Genomic DNA, 22,466 nt, shown 5'->3' with positions numbered 1-22,466 from the left:
GGATCTAGGTTGCATGTTCCTTATGAGAATCTAAATCTAATGCCTGATGATCTGGGGTAGAAGAGTTTCATCCAGAAACCATCCTGTTCCCCCACCCAGTCCACGGAAAAATGGGCTTCCATGAAACTGGTTCCTGGTTCCAAAAACATTGGAGACCACTGGATTAAAGACTGAAATTTAAGACCTCAAATCACGAAACTACTACAAGAAAACACAGGAAATGCTCCAGGATATTGGTCTGGACAAAAATTTATTGAGTGATACTCCACAAGCACAGGCAACCAAAGCAGAAATGGACAAACGGGATCACATCAAGTTTAAAAGCTTCTGTACAGCAAAGGAAACAACCAACAAAGTGAAGCGATAACCCATAAAATGTGAGAAAATATGTGCAAACTACCAATCTGACAAGGAAATAATAACCAGAATATATTAGGAGCTCAAACAACTCTATAGGAAAAGATCTAATCACACTATTTAAAAATGAGCAAAAGATCTGAATAGATATTTCTCAGAAAAAGAGATACAAATGGCAAACAGGCATATAAAAAAGTGCTCAACATCACTGATAATAAGAGAAATGCAAAGCAAAACTACAATAAAATATCATCTCACCCTAGTTAAAATGATTTATATCCAAAGGACAGGCAATAACAAATGCTGGCAAGGATGTGGAGGAAAACCCTCATATATCTTTCGTGGAAATGTGAATTAGTGCAACCACTGTGGTGAACTGTTTGGAAGTTCCACAAAAAACTACAACTAGAGCTGCTATACAATCCAGCAATCACACTGCCAGGTATATATTCAAAAGAAAATAAATGAGCATATTTAAGAGACAACTGCATTCGCATGTTTATTGCAGTACTATTCACAACAGCCAAAATTTGTGTCTATCAACAACAGATGAATGGATACAGCAAATGTACTTATACACAATGGAGTCCTATTCAGCCATAAAAAAAGAATGAGATCCTGCCATTTGCAATAACATGGATGAAACTGGAGGTCATTATGCTGAGCGAAATAATCTTGGCACAGAAAGACAAACATCACATGCTCTCACACATTTGTGGGATCTAAAAATCAAAACAATTGAATTCATGGAGATAGAGAGCAGAAGAATGGTTATCCAAGGCTGGGAAGGTTGATACGAGGGTAGGAGGGAGGTGGAGAAGAATAATGGGTACAAAAAAATAGAATTAATAAGACGCAGCATTTGATAGCACAACAGGGTGACTTTAGTCAATAACAATCATACATTTTAAAATAACTAAAAGAGGGTAATTAGATTGTAACACAAAGGATAAATACTTGAAGGAATAGATACCCCATTTTACATGTGACTATTACATATTACATGCCTGTATCAAAACATTTATATATAGTAGGGGTATATATGTACACACACACACACACACACACACACACACACACCCCTACTATGTCCCCACAAAAATTAAAATTTTTAAATTAAAAAAAAAAAAAAAGACAACGAGGCCAGGCATGGTGGTGCATGCGTACAGTCCCAGCTACATGGAAGGCTGAGGCAGGAGGATCTGTTGAGCCCAGGAATTCAAGACCAGCCTGGGCAACACAGCAAGAACCTGTGTCTTAAACCAACAAACAAAACTGACATGGAAGGATATTCATGATAAACACAGAGTAAAAAGATTTGGAGGTATATATTCCAAAGGTTTATCTTTAGATGACTCTGAACTCTCTCCCTCTCTTCCCTCCCCGCCTACCTTCCTTCTTATGTATTCTAATGTTTCTAAAACAACCTTGGTTTATCTGTAACATACGAAATGTACAATATAAATGCAGAAGATTAATAATCTTCATATATGAGATCTAAAAATCAATGAGGGCCAGGTGCAGTGTCTCACACCTGTAATCCCAGCACTTTGGAAGGCCGAGGCAGGCGGATCGCTTGAGGTCTTGACCAGCCTGGCCAACATGGTGAAACCCTGTCTCTACTAAAAATACAAAATTAGCTGGGCGTGGTGACTCCCACCTGTAATCCCAACTACTCCGGAGGCTGAGGCAGGAGAATTGCTTGAACCTGGGAGGTCGAGGTTATGGTAAGCCAGGATCCTGCCACTGCACTCCAGCCCTGGTGACGGACTGAGACTCTGTCCCAAAAAATCAAATCAACGAGAATAGAAAAACTTCAAAATGGTCAATGGGCAATTAACATTTTTGTTCAATGTTCAACCTCAATAATAATCAAACAAATATAAATTAAAATTGCTTTCTTCCCCAAATAAAACTTGTTATTCTTTCTTTTGTCTGTGGTCACAGTATATAAAACAAAATTTGCCATTTTAACCATTTTCAGGAATACAATTCAGTGGCATTAATGACATTCACAATGTTGTACAAGCATCACCTCTGCCTATTCACAAAACTTTTTTTTTTTTTTTTTGAGACGGAGTCTCACTCTGTCGCTCAAGCTGGAGTGCAGTGGCGCAATCTTGGCTCACTGCTACCTCCGCCTCCTGGGTTCAAGCACTGCTCCTCCTCAGGCTCCCGAGTAGCTAGGACTACAGGCGCATGCCACTACATTCAGCTAATTTTTTTTTGTAGTTAGTAGAGATAGAGATTCACCATGTTGGCCAGGCTGGTCTCAAACTGCTGACTTCAAGTGATCCACCTGCCTTAGCCTCTGAACCCAAAACTTTTTACTCACTTCCCAGACTGTAACCAGTAAGCAATAACTCCATTCTCCTATTTTTCCTAATACCTGATAACCTCTAATCTACTTTCTGTGTCTACAAATTTGCCTATTGTGTATTTTTCATATAAGTAGAATCATACCCTGTTTGTCCTTTTGTTTCTGGCTTAATTTAAATGAGAGTTTCATTCTTTTTTATGGCTGAATGAGGTTTCTTTTTCTTTTTTCTTTTTTGGAGAGACTCTCGCTCTATCCCCCAGGCTGGAGTATAGTGGTGTGATCTTGGCTCACTGCAACCTCCACCTCCTAGGTTCAACAGATTCTCATGCCTCAGTCTCCCAAGTAGCTGGAATTACAGGGGCCTGCCACTATGCCCAGCTAATTTTTTTTTAATTAGTTTTAAAAAAACAAAAACAAACAAAAAAAAAAACTAATGGGGTTTTGCCATGCTGGCCAGGCTGGTCTCAAAACTCCTGACCTGAGGTGATCTGCCCACCTCGGCCTCCCAAAGTACTGAGATTACAGATGTGAGCCACCGCGCCTGGCCTGAATAATGTTTCATTGCATAGACAGTCCACATTTGGTTTATTCCATTCTTCTTTTGGTGGATACTTGGGTTGTTTCCACATTTTGGCTCTTGTGAATAACACTGCAATGAACATTGTCATACAAGTTTACTTTTCATTTTTTTGGTTATTTACCTAGAAGTTCAATGGCTAGGTAGTATGGGAATAACAGGTTTTGGTTATTGAGGAACCACCAAACTTGTTTTCTACAGTGATTATACCATTTTACATTCCTACTGGCAATGTAAGAGAGAGAATTATTCTTTTTAGTCTACCAAATTGAAGTCCTTTAAAAAAGTAAGCCTAGTGTGGGGCTGAGTGTAGTGGCTCACGCCTATAATCCCAGCACTTTGGGAGGCCAAGGCGAGTGGATCATGAGGTCAGGAGTTCAAGACCAGTCTGGCCAAGGGTGAAACCCTGTCTCTACTAAAAATACAAAAATTAGCCAGGTGTGGTGGCAGGCACCTGTAATCACAGCTACTCGGGAGGCCGAGGCAGAGAATTGCTTGAACTTGGGAGGCAGAGGTTGCAGTGAGCTGAGATTGCCGTGCCACTGCACTCCAGCCTGGCGACAAAGCAAGACTTTGTCTCAAAAAAAAAAAAAAAAAAAAAAAGTAAGACTAGTGTTAGCAAAGCAAGACTAAAGGAAGGAAATGAGGTACATCAAACTTAGCTGAATGAAGCACAAATTGATAGAACTTTACTTAGGGCAACCTGGCAATATGTAAACATAAAATGACTTAAAAATATATGCATTGTGGACCCAGAATTTCCACTTCTAGGTATTTATCCTAAACAAATAATCACAGATAACCACAAAGATTTATATAAAGGATTTTTATTTATTCTGAAAGTTTAATGATAGAAAACTAGATGAATAAATGACCAAATCACCATTAAAATATCTATGTCTTCAAAAATATTCAATGACTTGAAGGAAATCTGCTGAAATAAATGAAGCAAGTTTCAAAATATCATTTATTCTACAACTGCCCCCCACTCCTTATAAATGGGGGATACGTTCCAAGATCCCCAGTAGATGCCTGAAACCATGGACAGTACCAACCCTATACAGCCATGCACTGCTTAACAACAAAGATGTGTTCTGAGAAATGTGTTATTAGGTGATTTCATCACTGTGCAAACATCAGTGTGTACTTATACAAACCTAGATGGAATAGCCTAGTACATACCTAAGCTATATGGTACAACCTCTTTTATTACTCCTAGACAAAAAAATTCTGTACAGTGTGTTACTGTACCAAATACTGCAGGCAACGGTAACACAGTGGTAAGTATTTGTGTATCTAAACATAGAAAAGGTACAGTAAAAATCTGGTATTACAATTTTACTGGAGCACTGTTGTACAAGCATATGAGGTCCACTGTTGACTGAAAGGTCATTATGCCATACATGACTGTATACACCATGTTTTTTCCTGTAAGTACAGACCTATGATACAGTTTAATGTATAAGTTTGGCATAAAGATTAACAGCAGTAACTGGTAATAAAATCGAATAAGTATAACAGTATGCCAGTATCACTATTCTTGTGTTTTAGGGCCATTAAATAAAATAATGGTTACTTGAATACAAGCACTGCAATAGTGCAACCAAGATGGCTGCCAAGTGCTTAAAGGGAGGGTAGCATGGACAGCCTGGAGATGCTGGACAAAGGGATGATTCATGGCCTGGGAGGAACGCTATAAGATTTCACCAGGCTCCTCAGAAAGGCACAGAATTGAACATGTATCAGTTGCTTAATTCTGGACAATATCTTAAATAAAACACCAATATGTGACAAATGAATTTAACCAAACATCCCTAGCTGCATTTCTTTCCCAAAGTGTACCAGTACTAAAGCTCTTTCACTATATATATTTTTTTTTTCATTTTTTCCCCCCATGCTCAAAACAAGAGGTCTAAGAATTCTGTGGGTTTTTCCTCTAGTGTCAGCATAGTAGTCATGGCCTTTCAAGGGTCTTGTGTTCTAGCCACATTCCACTTAGGTTTTATTGAAAACCTCACAAATAAAACTAGCTCCTCCTAGGTTTTCCTGTGATCATTTAGTTTAAAGAAATTAAAGGTCTGAGGAAAGCAAAGGCCAGGTTTTGGGGTAAACCACCTGGGTGGAAAACTGGGCTAGTGCAAGGCAGTCTTCCAATATGCTGTGCCCTGTGGCAGGGTAGTTTTCAATAAATTTAAGTAGAGAATATTTAAATAGCACCCAATTTACTTTTTATTCTCACAAAAAGGGAAGGATGAAAGAGATGGAAATACAGATATGGTTCCATAAAAAGCCACAGCTGAGCCAAGAGCAGTGAGGAAACCCACAGAGGTTACCTAAAGTATGTATTACACAGCTTGTGATGAGAAAATGCTTCACGACTTTTCCTACTCTCAGCTATTCCTAGCTTTATTAAACAACCTGGTACCCTAGCAAAAGACACTACCTGCTTCCACCAGGAAATCTTTTGTGCAGTGGTTATTTGCAGAATCATCCAATGCTTAGGTCTACTGGGCTTACTTTTAAGAATGCTCTGCTCCAGGGCTGGGCAAAGTTACTCTGCTAAGTAAAATGTAAGATAAGGTTTTAAGTATTTTTTTTTTTTTATGGAGAGGGCAAATATGTTTCATTACTTTAAAGCTTTGAGATGATCATCTAAAGTTCTTCAGTGAATCAATTGATGGGGTAATACAGAGGATATCTCACAAGGTGACATGTAATACCTGATTTGGAGCTCAAGGTGTTGACACTGATCCTAAGTAAAGGAAAATGCTATGTGAACCAATAAATAATGAAGAATGAGATTAAGGGCAGCTCTGAAAGGCATGTATCTCAATCCCCAAAGGTTGCCTCACATAGTCAATACTGATGCTCGAAAGCATTTGCCCTGTTTTACAATGAAATAAACACTTTAAAGCCATCCTGTGTTATTTCCTTACTTTAGTTTCAATAGAAAAAGGGTTTTTTATTCCGTTATACAAGATGAAAAAGTTACAGAGATCTGGTATAAAAAAAAACAAAAAAACCAAAGCAGAAAACTATATCTTAGTTACTCCTTAGTCAAAGCCTCGCCTCTTAAAAGCCTGAAATAAAACTCAGCATCTTTGCTGACATGAGTACGTGGGTGGGGAGGTGGAATGGGAAAGAGGACATCAAGCCCACCCAACTCCTGGAATTTTTACAGAAAAGACAAAACTTTCCAAGTGAAATAGTCATTTTGGTAAATGAAACCATTTGTAACTTTCGAGAAGGTTTTTCTTTTATTCCAACGTGTCATAAGAAAAATCCACACTGTGCATCTAATTGGCTATAAAGCTTTGGTTTAAAGATGGGTCAACAAGAGCTAAAACCACTAATGTCATACTTGGAGAAGGAAGAGTGGAGGGTAGTGACGTCCCAACACTTCCAGAATCCCAATGAAAAGTCTCACCCAGGCAAAAGACTATCTGCCAAATTTATGCCAAGAACAAAGTTTTATAGCTAAGTTTAAATCTTTTGTATATTTAGGGTCTGTTATAAAAATAGTAACATTTTCTGCATCCTTGAGGGAACCTTTCCCTTATTGAGATGAAACAGGATTATCAAAATAGGAAGACAGACGCTGTGAGGGAGAGGTGGAAACAGGACAAACTGAAACAGAGACAGAGAAAAAAAAACCATGAAAGACAGACAAAGGCAGTAAGACGGAGTGAAAAACACATATAAACAATCAGTCTGACATGTTCAGGAGAGTAATTTGTTCCTCTGGCAAACCAAAAAGCTTCATTTCTTTGCCTTTTTAGGCTGAGCAAAATGCATTTACATGTAAAAACAAATATAACTAAAGTTAAATCCATTTGGGAAGCAGTATTTTGAGGTTCTTTTTTTTTTAAGAAGAGAAGGCTTAGGGAGTTAATTTCATTCCTTTGTCCCAACCAAAAACCCCCATGAACTGGTTAATTTCAGGTCAATACAAGTTCCTGGAGTTCAAGAGTAAAAATGCCAACATATTCCTTACTAAAGCCACAGTGATGAATACTTTTCCCTTAAACAATTCTCAGAGCTGCCTCAGATTGCTGCAAATGTATCCAAATGACAGGGGATCACAGATTTTAGAATCAGAAGAGTGTTTGAGCATTTAATATACAAACTTATTACAAGAGTCAACTGAGGATTAGAAGACACTGTTGTGTCTCTATTATACCAGCATAACCTAAGAATGGAAGAACCGAAGGGTAGGGATGGGGGTGCAAGATAATAATTTCTGGGATTCAGATTCTTGTCTGAAATATCAGAATATAATCTGTTATTGGAATGTATCTTCATACCAAAGCACGTTATAGAAAAACACAGGCTCTGGAATCAGACTGCTATGGGGATTTGACCTAGAATCCACACATTTCAGTCTGTTTTCTCAACTATAAAATGGGGACAATAGTATATCCTATTTCCTTAGGACGATTACCTATCTCCTTAGGACATCCCACAGCCTCATACATTATAATACACATGAAGAGAAAAACTAAAACTTTGGGACAGACAAAAAGAAACTCTTTTGTGGAAAGAAGGTAAGGTGGTGAAAACTGACATTTAATGAGTCATTGTTAGGCACCTGAACTATGGCCAGAAGATTTACAAATGTTGTGTCTATCAATTTTTACAACATTAGAGACAGATGTTCCCATACTCTTCTTACGGACAAAAAACTCAAGGTTATATACCCAGCCAGCTACAAATGGGAATCAAACCTACACCTGACCACAAAGTTCATGCACTTGCATTACACACCTGTCTATTCAAACAATTTATCAAAAATGTGCTTTAACAATGAGCTATGTAAAACATGTTCATGACAAAAAAATTCAGACACTGCCAAAGTTGGCATCATTCCACAGCCTTTCAATTTATTAGTATTTATATCATATCAACTAACTAGAAGGCAAAACTTAGTTACCATTTTGCAGATGAATAAACAGAGGCAGAAAATGGGCCAGTTAAAGACACTGCAGTCCCCACACATTAATGGGTATACTTTCATATCTGTGCTTCCCTAAATTTATTAAAAAGCCAAAGATTATTCTGAAATTGAGGTGGGGAGGTATTTCTGAATACATCACACAAAACAAACCAGAATTTTAAAATGTGAAAACACAAGTCAAGAGGATGAGAGCTGAACAGCTCTTATAAGTTTGAAAGTGGCTAAGAGCTCTTAGATCTTTATAGTAATAAATATTGTAGTGTACAATAGTCCGTTGGGAATCCTCACTCATATGTTATTCCATGATTGAAGATCAAGGTGTCAGGTCCATTTAGAATCAGTGTATTTTGGGTGTGTTTTAAGCTTTAATTCCTATTTTGAAAAAGCAATTTGCAATATTTCTAAGGGAAATATAATCACTTTGCTAACCTTGCACTCTCACACCCCCTGGTATAGCGTGAACTGTGAATTTCAAACACTGGTATTCCTTTAGTTTGAATTTTCCCATAAGCATATGAAAAAGAAATGTATCCTTGGCCAATCACCATTGCTAAGTGGAAGGCCTTTTTCAGCTTAAGAAACCATTACCTGATTGACAGTGGCTTTCCTAGCTGAAAATAACTGTTTGCTACTTAAGGATGTTTGTGAGATGTGGGTATACTTAGGTGAGCCTTGAATATAACAGTTTTCCATCATCAAAATCTCATCAGAGAGGTTTTGCCAATGGTCTCTTAAAATAGAGGTGCCATTCCAGAATGGAGGTGATGTATTTTGTGACCTCTATGATACAATAGTATATGATAAAAAGAACAAATATAAATAGTTCCTAGGTCACATACATGTTCTGATGATTATATGAATGAAATCAAGGTTGGCTGAGAAGGTCCCAGGAAAAGTGAAGTTTTCAGATTCACACCTTTGCTCTACCATCTACTAGCTGTGTGACAGTAGACAAGTTATTGAAATCACTTAACCTCACAGTTGTTGAAAAAAAAACAACCTAAAAAGTACACTGTTAAGAACAGAGTTTAATTTACGTTTGCATGGATAATGCATGTCCGTGTTCTAATGATCTCCAATGGAAAGATGGTCTCCATGTCACTTCTGCTTCCTAGCCACACAGTTTCTCTTTGAGAAGGTAATTACTGTTTCCAGGCGAATGCAAGAACTTGGTTTCAATGTTCCATGATGAAATGTTCAATTCATTAACATTTGTTGAGTGCCTATTATGTGTCAGAACCATTCAGGGAGCTACAGGGAATACAAAGATGAGCTGATAGTCTAGAATGAAAAACAATATCCAGCTAATTTTAATATGAGATTGTAAACATAACAGTAAAAGTTTAAGAACAGAAGAGAAAGTAATTAATTTAATTAAAGGGGTGGGTTGGAATAAAGAGTAAGATGAAGAACACGTTTCAAGAGAAACGAAGTTTCAGGCACCTTTGCTCTACCATCTATAGTTCTCTCTGGCTTAGGTCATGTGATTCAGGAACTGGGCCCCTCTCGTGGCTATAAAAACTCTAATTTGAGGTACTGACTCAAGACTATGAATTTCTAACAGAGGAAAAGGAAAAGGCAGCCCAAACAGTAGGTCAAAGGGTTCGCTATGTCCTCTTTAGGTAGAGAAAAACAGAAGAGTAAATGGATTCCGTTCCCAGTCTTACAAGCATTCATTTGAGAACTACATAAAGTCATCTAAAGAAGGGAAAACTAACTGGGGAGTTCAACTAGCATTCTCTACAATCTTAACATTGAGCATTTACAGGATAATGGTTGCCTTTCCAAATATTGTAGAAAACCAAGGTAAAACAGGTTTAAGACTCAAGATGCCATTTCACAAAACGGAAGTCAGTTCTACCATGTTTCTTGTAGCTGTCTAGAGCACAAATACAAGTAACTAAACTGTAATGACACCACTAAAATTTTGCAATTCTTCAACAAAATGTTTTGGCTTAATGGAACTTAAGCTCAGATCTCCATATGCCAATATCCTGTGCCCAAAACGGGCTACCTTCAAAGGCAGCCCAAAATATCCCTAAAATTACATCTGAAACTTAACCTATTATGAACAGAAAGCAAAAGCATGTCCATTATTTTCAGTACATGTTTACCACAGATCCCAGAAAGCAGGACTTTATTATAGTTAATGCTTTATAAAGATATTCTTAAAAATTTCCATGCTAAGTCTAATAGAATGAAAGCTTGTATGAAAAATAAGAAACATTCTGCTTTAACGTAATGCTGCTTTAAAATAATAACATAAAAGATAATTTGAAATGCTTTGTAAAATATTTCAGTTGATCACACAATTGACTATAGGCCTAAACAAAGGAATAGTGATCATAACATAAGGGCAAACCTAATTGAGGACCAGGTTGAAGTCAGGTAATGAAGATAAAGATCCAGCATTACATTATTTCTGAACACTGACAGAAAAAAATTCAAAAATTTTTTTAAAAAGACTCAGCATTATCAACTTTATATCGCTTTATGACATATTTAAAGCCTTATGTGCTATAAGAAATCAACAATGGTTATCATTGTTGATTATCACTATCATTATTAATCAGATATCAACAAATATTGATCTGCTTTGTGGAAGGTACCAATACCAGGCAAAGAGAGAAACAAAGACAGCCCTTGTTCTTAAAGAGTCCTTATTATAAGCCATTACTTTTCCCCTTTGTTCCAAGCATGCTACATATAGGGGAATCCAGTAACGATGCCATCCAGGGGTATCTTAAGCCAAGCAGTAACAAGCAGTAACAGAGCAATCAGGATCCACACCTACTATTAAGGTGTTTCATCCTTCCACTTTTACCATTTTCATTCGGCAACAAAATCTTGATCCCAATAACCTAAAAACATTTAGAGATGTAAAAACTGCTATCAGTATCATCTCCTTCTACTCACTCTTGCCCATGGATCACAGATGCCATAAAATATGCTCACCTAACTCCTTTCTGCAGCATACCACTTAACTCCTGGAAAAGCTCAAACTCGAATGTGTTATTATTTAAATCCAAGCCTCACTTCAAATTCAGGTATTTGGGTTTTGAAAAAAAAACCTCCCCCAAATTCTACTCTGATATTAGAAAAATCCCAATTATAAGTCACAGCATATTAAAGTCACAACATTTGCAAAATATCAGGATCACTTCAGGGGTGAGATTTGAACTTCAGGACCCAAAACCAAAAACACAATGTTCTAATCCTATAATATCACTCTCTTCTGTGATGATTGTGAAAGCTTCTTAAACATTAAGAACAGAAAGAGGGAGAAAACCTCTGTTTTTCTCCTCTCCAGGCACAACTTAGTCCCAATGTTCTGAAAATAAGCATTTTCTATAACAACAAGCTACCTTCAAACTGTCCAGATAATTATAGGTTCAGGTCAAGAACTCCAGATCATATTGATTACATCTTTAGGCAAGAAGGACCCTCCAGCACCGTTTATATCCACTATAACAGGGGCAGCTTTTAAGATCTGTGACACTAAGAATTTTCTGTCCTATCAATGCCAGGAATGGAAAGCCAATGACCAGTCAGGCCTGTCAGTTGTTGCCTAAAGCAATAGGGACAAGCTGGGAATTCATCACACTGGAACGTCATCTGTCAGCTGCATTCACACATTTTCACCACCTGAATAGTTGATTCTCTTCAACTCCCACATGGCTCATTTCAGTATACAGTGTTTGAAATGAATATTTGATTAGTCAGGGTAGAAAGAGGTTTGGACTTATCTGAGGTGTCACCATAATGCACTTTAAGTAATTTTAAGTATCAGGAGCTAGGTGTCCTAGGTCTTGTTCTTTGAATATTGCTAAAATGCACCTGTGATCCTAATTCAAGAAGATTAAATGAGATGAGACATGTGGCAAGATCTAGCACAGTGTTGGGCACCCAGCTGTTTATAAATTAATACTGGTTTCCCATCTCTTTTACTTCTGTCTATTGAAAAAATATCCTGAAGACTTCTCATAGAGCTCTTGATTATTCAGAGACAGGGATCTCACACTGCCAAGGAAACTTAAAAATCACCCTGCTACTTGTCCAATTTCTTGTTTTATCAAAAGTCGAAACCATCACCTAAATATAAACCTAAGAACTGAAGAAACAGAATACTTCTTCAAATTCCTTATGTTTAGATCTGAACAGTTTGATTATAATATGCCTAGTTACGGTTTTCTTTGTGTTTCTTAATACCGTACTCACTGTACATCAAGTTTCTTAAAACTTTGGTTTATGTCTTTCATTAATTTTGGAAAATTCTCAACCCTTCATGTATTTCTTTTGCCATATTCTCTCCTGTTCTTCCATATATGTAAATAATTACACAGATGTTAGGCAGTTTGATATTGCTATAGTTTGATATACCACTCACACTGAGTCCTGTTTTATTTCATTATTTCTCTCTCTCTGCTTCAGGTTTGATAAATTTTTACTTATCAAACATTATACTTAATAGTGAAATAATAAACTCTTCCTCCTAGGGTTGAAAAGAAAACAAGAATATTCAATACCATAATTTCTTTTTTTAAATTGAGACAGAGTCTTGAGATTGGCACAATCTCAGCTCACTGCAACCTCTGCCTCCTGGGTTCAAGGGATTCTCCTGCCTCAGCCTCCCGAGTAGCTGGAATTATAGGCACCTGCCACCAGGCCCAGCTAATTATTGTATTTTTTAGTAGAGACAGGGTTTCACCATGTTGGCCAGACTGGTCTCGAACTCCTGACCTCAGGTGATCCACCTGCCTCAGCCTCCCAAAGTGCTGGAATTATAGGCATGAGCCCCCATGCCCAGTCTTCAATATTATATTTTCTATTCAACATTGTAGTAGAGGTTTAAAAGCAAGTGTAATATGGGAGAAAGATAAATATAAAGATTAAAAATAAATAAAACCAGCGTTATTTGCAGATGACATGATTACATAGTAAAAAATCCAAGGGATTCTATTAGAATATTAAATGAATTTGGAAAAGTTGCTGAATACAAGTTCACTTTTTGTTTGTGACAGGGTCTCCCCTCTGTCATATAGGTTGGAGTGCAGTGTTGCAGTCTTGGCTCACTGTAGCCTCCATCTCCTGGGTTCAAGCGATCCTCTCACCTCAGCCTCCCACGTAGCTGGGACTACAGGCGCATGCCACCACACTCAGCTAATTATTAAATTATTTTGTAGAGACGAGGTCTCACTATATTGTCCAGGCTGGGAAACAAGTTTATTACACAGAAAAATATTTTATTCTACATACTATAAAGAAAATTGAAAAGTGAAATAAAATGTGCTATAGTTATTATCATCAACACATAATAATAGAAAGAAAGAAATTTTATATAAGAGGTATAAGACTTCTACATTGAAAGTTACCTAGGAGAAATTAAAGAAGGCTTAAATAAGTGAAAAGTCATAAAAGTTTATGTTTTGCCTGTAATCTCAGCTACTCAGGAGGCTGCATAAGAATTACTTGAACCCTGGAGGTGAAGGTTGCAGTGAACCTATATCACACCACTGCACTCCAACCTGGGTAACAGAGTAAGACCCTGTCTCAAAAGAAAAAAAAAAAAAAAAACTTGCCGGGCGCGGTGGCTCACACCTGTAATCCCAGCACTTTGGGAGGCTGAGGTGGGTGAATCACAAGGTCAGGAGTTCGAGACCGGCCTGACCAAAATGTTGAAACCCCATCTCTATTAAAAATATAAAAATTAGCTGGGTGCAGTGGCATGTGCTGTAATCCCAGCTACTCAGGAGGCTGAGGCAGGAGAATCATTTGAATCTGGGAGGCAGAGGTTGCAGTGAGCCGAGATCGCACCATTGCACTCCAGCCTGGGTGACAGAGTGAGACTCCGTCTCAAAAAAAAAAAACTTTATGTTTTGGAAGATTCAGTATTTTTAAGACGTCAATGCTTCCAAATCTGATATACAGATTCAATGGAATCCCAATCAAATCTCATCTGAATTTCTACAGAAATAAACATGCTGCTTATTTAATATATGTGTGTATGAGAATATGCATACCAGTGTTTTTCAAATATTTTTCGATTCAGGATCCCAGTGTGCGTAAAAAACTCAGGGCCCTGGCTGGGCATGGTGGCTAATGCCTATAATACCAGCACTTTGGGAAGCCAAGTTGGGAGGATCACTTGAGTTCAGAAGTTGGAGATCAGCCTGGCCAACATGGTGAAACCTCGTCTCTACTAAAAATACAAATATTAGCCGGACATGGTGGCGCATACCCGTAATCCCAGCTTCTCAGGAGGCTGAGGCAGGAGAATTGCTTGAACCCAGGAGACAGAGGTTGCAGTGAACCAAGATTGCACCACTGCACTCCAGCCTGGGTGACAGAGCCAGATTCCGTCTCAAAAAAACAAATGACAATGACAAAAAAAAACCCAGGACCTCAAAGATCATTGGTTTATATGTGCTATATCTATCAACATTTAACACAATTATGTTTCAACTAATTTTAAAACAATAATAAAGCCTATAAACAAATGACATTCTATATAAAAATATTTTCTATCAAAAATAGTGAGAAAAGTAACGTTTTTCTGAGAAAACTCTCTAACAGACAACAGCTAGATTCTCATATCTGCTATTGCATTCAATCTTTTCTGATATGCTGTTTTGGTTGACATACACGAAGAAAAGTTGGCCTCACTCAATATGTAATTGTTAAAAAATAAAGTATATTAATAGCATTTTCAGTTCTGGGGATGTTCTTCTTTGATATGACCCTTAACAAATTGGTTGCAATGCAGAATCTGAAACCGTATCAATTAACTTTCATATTCTATTACTTTAAAATCCTTTGTCCTATCTTGCACTTGGAATGAGTCCTTTGCTCATGCATGATTTTGTAACAACATTAAATTGGTCATTTGCAAAATGTATCAAATGCTGATATATTTTATAATCCATTATGTAAAAAATCATATTAGTTAATATCACTATTTATTTCATGAGAAATATCTTTAAATATTGGGACCCTGTTAAGCAGACAGTAGTGGATACAAGATTCTCAAATTTCTAATTTTCAATCAAAAGCTAGAATTTAATTATTGGTAATAAATATTGTTATTTGTTTTCTTCAAAGTGACAGGCTTTGCTTATTTTTGAGAAAATTTCTGCCAAATGCCCATGTCTGAATAAACATAGTTTGTTTTATTCAGATAAAATGGTATTCCATGAAAACAGCTGCTAGTTCAGTTTACAAATAACAATGGCTTTTCCTCAAGACTACTGTGCATTCATTCCAATTTGATATATAGAATATTAAGAAGTTACACAAGGATCAAAACTTAATAAAATTAAAATTGATGATTTTTACTGCTTCAAAGATATTCTTAGGTGAATACAGCTAGAAAAAAGAAAAACTCTAAGTAGACAGCAGGGGCTACTAGCATAGTTTGGTGCCATTGCCTTTACTATGATAGGAGACCACGAGTTTTATCCACAACTGCTTCTGCACCATCTGTACTAAATGTCACCAGAGTAGAAAAAAGAAAGGCAAATAATAACTTAGTGCTAGTGGAAAAATAATTTTGACTTAATAGACCACTTAAAAGTGTCTTGGAAATTCCCAGAGTTCTGCGGACCACACTTTGAGGAACCACTGGTATGTTCATACAAATGCACGTGTGTGTAAATACAAAGGCTCTAGAATAGTCAAGATATCCAGAAAGAAAAACAAAAGTGGAGGCATTAAAATTTAAGACCTCAAAACTTACTAAGCAGCTACAGTAATCAAGACAGTACAATATGCTTAAGACAGCTATATAAATCAATGTAACAGAATAAAGAATTTAAGGAAAAAATAAAATTTTAAAAAAGACATCAGTGTAATTCATTAAAGGAAAGGAGTATCTTTTTGATGAACAGTGTGGGAACAACTGGGTATCTATATAGAAGACACTAAACACGTTGATCCCTGCCTTGCATCATCTCATTAATATATATACATATATATATAAATACACACACACACACACACACACACACATATATATATATTTTTAGACAAGGTCTTGCTCTGCCACCTGGGCTGGAGTACAGTGGCACAATCACAGCTCACTGCAGCCTCAGCCTCTCAGGTTCAAGTGATCTTCCCACCTCAGCCTCCTTAGTAGCTAGGACTAGAGGTGTGCACGACCATGCCTGGCTAATTTTTCTATTTTTGTAGCGTTTTACCATGTTGCCCACACTGGTCTCAAACTCCTGAGATCAAGCAACCTGCCCACTTGGGTCTCCCAAAGTGGGATTATAGGCATAAGCCACCATGCCTAACCACTCACAATAAAAAATTAATTTGAAAAAGATCATAGTCCTAAATGTGAAGACTAAAACGACACAATTTCTAGAGAAGAGTATTTCTCAAGACTAGAGGGGCTGAGCATGGTGGCACATGCCTGTAATCCCAGCACTTTGGGAGGCAAGGCAGGCATATCACCTCATGTCAGGAGTTCAAGACCAGCCTGGCCAACATGGCAAAACTTCATCTCTACTAAAAATACAAAAAGTAGCTGGGCCTGGTGGTGTGCACCTATAATCCCAGCTACTTGGGAGGCTGAGGTAGGAGAATCGCTTTGAACCTGGGAGGCAGAGGCTGCAGTGAGCTGAGATCACACCACTGCACTATAGCCTAGGTGACAGAGTGAGACTCAATCTCAAAATGGTGGCGCGTGCCTGTAATCCCAGCTGCTTAGGAGGCTGAGGCAGGAGAATTGCCTGAACCCAGGAGGCGGAGGTTGCGGTGAGCCGAGATCGCGCCATTGCACTGCAGCCTGGGTAACAAGAGTGAAACTCAAAAAAAAAAAAAAAAGACTGGACAAAAAATCATATTTTGTTTTGAAAACATAAAAGGAAAAACCAATGAAAAAATTAGACTTCTGCTTGTCAAAAGACACCATTAAGAAAGTGAAAAGGCAATTAACAGAAAGAAAATATTTGCAATGCATATATATCACAAAAGACCTATATCCAGAATATTTAAAGAACACTTGATATTCAGTAAAGACAACATATCTAATAAAAATCAGTGAGTTAACTAGGACATTACAAAAGGTGATCCAAATGGCCAATGAGCATATTAAAGGTGCTCAATATAATTAATCATCAGAGAAAAGCAAATTAAAAGCACAGTTCACATCCACTAGAATGGTTAAAATAAAGATCAATAATATAAAATGTTGATCAGAATGTGGAGCAGCTGGAATGCTCATGTATTGCTGATAAGAATACAAAATGGTACAATCATTTTGGAACACATGTTGGTAGCTCCTAATAAAGTTAAACATATGCCTAATTTGTGATATAGCAATTCCAGTACTAGGAATATGTCCAAAGGAAGTGTATGCATTATGTCAACTAGAGAGACAGAGAGAGAGACAAAGGGAGAGACAGAGAGACAGGGACTCATAAAAAAAAAAAATGTTTATAGCAGCTTTATTCCTAATAGCCAAAAGCTGGAAACAATATAATAATGGATAAATAACCTGTGGTATATTTGCAGAATGGAACACTACACTGCAATATTAAAAATGAACTATTGATATATGTAATATCTGGATAAATCACAAGCAAATTAAGTTGAGCAAAAGAGCTCAGATACAAAAGCATAGATACAAGATGATTCCAAATATATGAAGTTTAATATAGGCAAAGCTAATCTGTGATGATAAAAGTAGTTACCTCTAGGTCACAGGTAGTATTAACTGGAAGGAGTGTAAGAAACTTTCTGTGTTGATGGAAATATTCTGTGTTTTTATGTGACTGGTGGCTACCTGAGAATAAAAATTCATCAAGCTGTATGATTAAAGTATGTGCATTTTTGCTACACCTAAATTATATCCTGATTTTAAAAACATCTTCAGAGGTGCTTGAAAGTACAGCTTCATCCATGTTTCAAGCTGAAAGGACTCTGCTGAGTTAACAAAAACTAAAGATCCATAAAGTAGTGGTCATTATTCTTTCCTTAACATCAAGCTTCCAGAACAAGACTTTTCTCTGGAACGACTATTTTCATTTTGATTATTTACGTTAGCCTTTTTGTGACAGTTCTCAACAATATCCAGGGGGAATATCAGGAGCTCTGGTTCTGACTAGTTGACCGAGTGGAGTCCCAGGCTGCTTTTTAATTGCCCACTGGGCTTACTATTCAATGGAGAGGGGCTCTTTGTTTGTTTCTAAGTTTATAGATGGCACCTATAAGCATAAGCCTCTCCGGCTCTTGCACACAGTTTAAAATAGTGTGGCACTAACAGTTTGACACTCATGTCACTAAGACAAATGGAATTCCCGGTTCAGACTTAAACAAATTCTAATAGTGCCCCCAACCTTGTCCCCTAGCCACCATAGTCTGATACAACAAACTACATAAACAGTCTAATCCTGTATGAGAGACGGAGTAAAGGCACAGAAGTGAAAAGTTGGGTCTTTGGTCAAAAAGTTCCACATAAGTATGTGGAACCCTAGCACATCAACAGTGAGAAGAACTGCACCAATTCCTTCTAAAAATGCTGAGGAAAGATTTAAAATCATGTCAAGGACCTGGTGCTTGCAATATAGAAAGCATGGGCAAGGTTTTAGTTGACACAAAGATTTATTCAAAGAAGCAATGTGTCATCAGAAGATACTTTCCCAACAGCTTCTACTTCTGTTTACTGTTTCTTCATCTTCAAATGGGGCTATCATTTTTTTCTTAATTGTGCTGAACTAAAATTTTCGTCATTGTTAACTTGACTTTGATCTTCTAACATCTTATAAATATTAGAAAGAAGAATAAGAGAAATGTTTAAATCAGAAGAGGAGAAATGCAGCTGAGCATTTTACTTGTCAGCAAATAAGGTTTTTTCCCTACATTCTTAATTTCTAAAACTTAATTTTGATTTGATGCAGACAGTAGATAGTTGAAAGATTAGAATTAATTTAATGTATACACTTCCCCTCATTTAATATTTGAGTTTGAATATTTTTCCCCTCTGAGGGATGGTTCACAGGTCAGGGCTGAGCCTTCTTTCAATTTCATTCTTATTCTTACTTAATCCTCTTATGGATCCCACGCAAGCTTTCAATACCCAAGGTACATGCCTGGAGTTTTCATCACTATATAATCACCAAGAATATCTGAAACTCTGTTAATTGAATATCACATCATTTATTCAAAAAAAATCTTAATATTTCTGAAGAACTTTATATCCAGGAGTTACTTTAGGAAATAATTTGAACACACCCCTTCCAAAAAAGGTAGAAAAAAAAATAGGGACTCTTTCTTTCTTTTCTTTCTTTCTTTTTTTTTTTTTTTCAAGTAAAACCCAAAGCAAATGTATGCATAGGGACTCTTAATCTTCTTTTACTGATGTAGAAGTGAATGGCATGGTAGGAGAATGACTTGACTTGAAGGTTTTAGCAAAAGTTCAAGACCATGATTATAAAGTCATGGCTTTTTTCACTGAGTTCTAGCTTTGAGATCATGAAACTATGTGTCCACACCACTGTAGACTGAACAGTGTCTCTCACAAATCTCTTTATTTTTACCATCAGCATCTCTGTGCCTCTGATTGCCTTTAAGATATAATATCTAAGTCTGCCTCAGATTGAAATGGTAACTGTTGATACAGTGAAATATAATCTTAGAATACTCTTGCCCCAGTGCATGAACAAAATCCCTAAATGATAAAAGCATGCCTCTGTAACAAAGTCCTTCCAGCATAGATTTGACTGCAAGACAAAATATCTAATCATACTTCTCTAGTACTATTTGTTTTTATGAAGGTGATGTACCAAATGCCAAATACATAAAGTCGGCATAAATGATTATTACAAAATCAATCAAACGAAACTAGTTTGGAATTTTAAGTGTATAATTTTCTTCAATAAACAAGTTATCTTGATAGTGGAAAAAATTAGGTGCTCAAAATTTATCTACTAAATTAATTATTTTTATTACTTCAATTGTACAACAGAAGTAGTATTTCTCTTGAGTCAAGAACAACAAAAAACACGAAGTCTGCAACTTTGTCCCTATTTACTGAAATGTTTGATGTAACACTAATACCTTATGATCCAAGCCTGCTCAGAAGGATAAGAAGTCATTTTACTTATCTGTCACAATTGACCTTCTCATACTACCATCTTCCTCAGGTATGCAGACAAATGCTGCTTCCACCACACTTGATAACTTTATAAAATTTTTTCTTTATTAGTTTGATAAAGATATCTGTTCTGCATATAAGTCAGGCTTAAGACTGTCTTTCAATCTCAACTATCTGAGATTCTTTGTTAGTAAACATCAACCTCCACAGTACAACTACAAATCAGGACAAACAAACTCAGGGTGAACAAAATCTTTCTAGGCTCTGATTTGATGATGCAGAAGCAAGGAAAGCTTATTTAGTAGGTGCAGCCTTCAAGTTTTGGAATAAGAACAGTCACCAATCTGGAAAACAAAATTCCAACAAGACATTGACAGCTACCTTTCTTTCTCTTTAGAGGTCTTACACCTTCATCAAAAGAAGGGTACATGTTATAAGGTACAAACGATGGCAAGAAATTCTTAGCTATCTAGCCAAAATGAACATACAGAAAAAGAAAATAAATAAATTGATGCAGTGCTTTGGCTAGAAATACTATCAGGGATTCACAGACACTGTTGTTCATTAGCTGGTCATGGGAAAAAGTGAGCAACTGCCTTAAATCCCATTTGTTCTGGCTAGCCTGTGTCTTAGGTTAAAAATCTTATAATGTGTCCCTTTCCAGAACGATCTCCTCAGCCAAGAAGGGAACATCTTACAATTATTTAACTGCCTCCCACCCACAACCAAATTTTAGATAGGATGGTTTTGTTTTGTTTTGTTTTGTTTTGTTTTGTTTTGAGACGGAGTTTCGCTCTTGTTACCCAGGCTGGAATGCAATGGCACGATCTCGGCTCACCGCAACCTCCGCCTCCTGGGTTCAGGCAATTCTCCTGCCTCAGCCTCCTGAGTAGCTGGGATTACAGGCACGTGCCACCATGCCCAGCTAATTTTTTGTATTTTTAGTAGAGACGGGGTTTCACCATGTTGACCAGGATGGTCTCGATCTCTCGATCTCGTGATCCACCCGCCTCAGCCTCCCAAAGTGCTGGGATTACAGGCTTGAGCCACTGCGCCCGGCCTGTTTTGTCTTTTTGAGACAGAGTCTTGCTCTGTCACCCAGGCTGGAGTGCAATGGCACAATCTCAGCTCACTGCAACCTCCACCTCCTGGGTTCAAGCGATTCTCGTGCCTCAGCCTTCTGAGTAGCTGGGATTACAGGCACACGAAACTACGCCCAGCTATTTTTTTTATTTTTTAGCAGAGACAGGATTTCACCATGTTGGCCAGGCTGGTCTCAAACTCCTGATCTCTAGTGATCCATTCTCCTCAGCCTCCCAAAGTGCTGGGATTATAGGCATGAGCCACTGCGTCCTGCCGGGATGGTGCTGTTTGAATCACCAAAGACAAGATGAAACAGATGTGATGGGAATAACATCTATTCATCAAGCAGTTATTGAACTGCTGAAAATTGAAACTACTCTATATGTATTTTATAGAGAGACAGTAAGAAGCTAGTTCATAGGTGTCTAAAGGCATAGAATTTACCCTGTGTATAAATCACCAAGGTTAATAATTTAAAAATATGTATCTTACGCAATGCATTTCTTTGCAAAAGAATAAACCAGAGATTACCAGATGATTAAGAAATTGTGGAAAAAAAACCATTACATGGTAAAAGTGGCACACTCTGCTCATCTCTTTTAGCTTCAATGGAATAGCACTGTTAGAGTAATACAGATATCTAAAGAATAAACTGCAGACCCAAGATTTAAATAAAATATTTTTACTTTAAAAACTATTATAATTGTCAAAGGATTTAATTGTATCACATTAAATTCTACATCTGTGAAAAAACTAAGTACATGAAAAATAATGATACCAACACAAAGTTAGACAGAGCAAGAGCTGTCACTAAAATAGAGAGTTAAATGTAACATGTGCCATAGGAATAATTTAAAAGCCAATACATGAACTCATATAAAATGCTTGAAGATAATACAAAGCAATGAAGACCAATAGAAGATGTGTCACCCTGGTCATATCTCTAAGTAACAGGCAATGAAACTCCAGGTAAAGATCTTCCCAATGTGCAGCTGACTCCAGTGCATGGATCATAATCAGAGGCACTTCCTGGTTCAGGAGCAATTATAAAAATTTATTAGCCTCTTTTTATCAGAAGAAC

At 37.2% G+C, this 22,466-nt stretch overlaps 1 protein-coding gene across 10 annotated transcripts in view; it reads right to left on the bottom strand.

The window, feature by feature from the left end:
- BCAS3 (BCAS3 microtubule associated cell migration factor) overlaps positions 1-22,466 on the bottom strand; it is a 661,861-nt gene that overhangs the window by 272,068 nt on the left and 367,327 nt on the right. The window contains exon 24 of one of the 10 annotated variants that reach the window (XR_012514510.1): positions 1-22,414. This exon is cut by the window's left edge and continues 41,174 nt beyond it. The exons of 8 other annotated variants lie outside the window; for them this stretch is intronic. Coding sequence is in view for 1 of the 2 variants with exons in the window: in XM_074388068.1 (XP_074244169.1) it covers positions 22,420-22,466 (47 nt within the window). In the remaining variant the exon portion in view is untranslated. One more of the 10 variants, XM_074388068.1, reaches the window with a different exon arrangement.

Source organism: Saimiri boliviensis, chromosome 17 (assembly GCF_048565385.1).
Source record: "Saimiri boliviensis isolate mSaiBol1 chromosome 17, mSaiBol1.pri, whole genome shotgun sequence".
In the NCBI taxonomy this organism is placed as follows: domain Eukaryota; kingdom Metazoa; phylum Chordata; class Mammalia; order Primates; family Cebidae; genus Saimiri; species Saimiri boliviensis.
The sequence above is the reverse complement of the archived record's forward strand: the minus strand, read 5'-3'. Positions and strand labels throughout refer to the sequence as shown.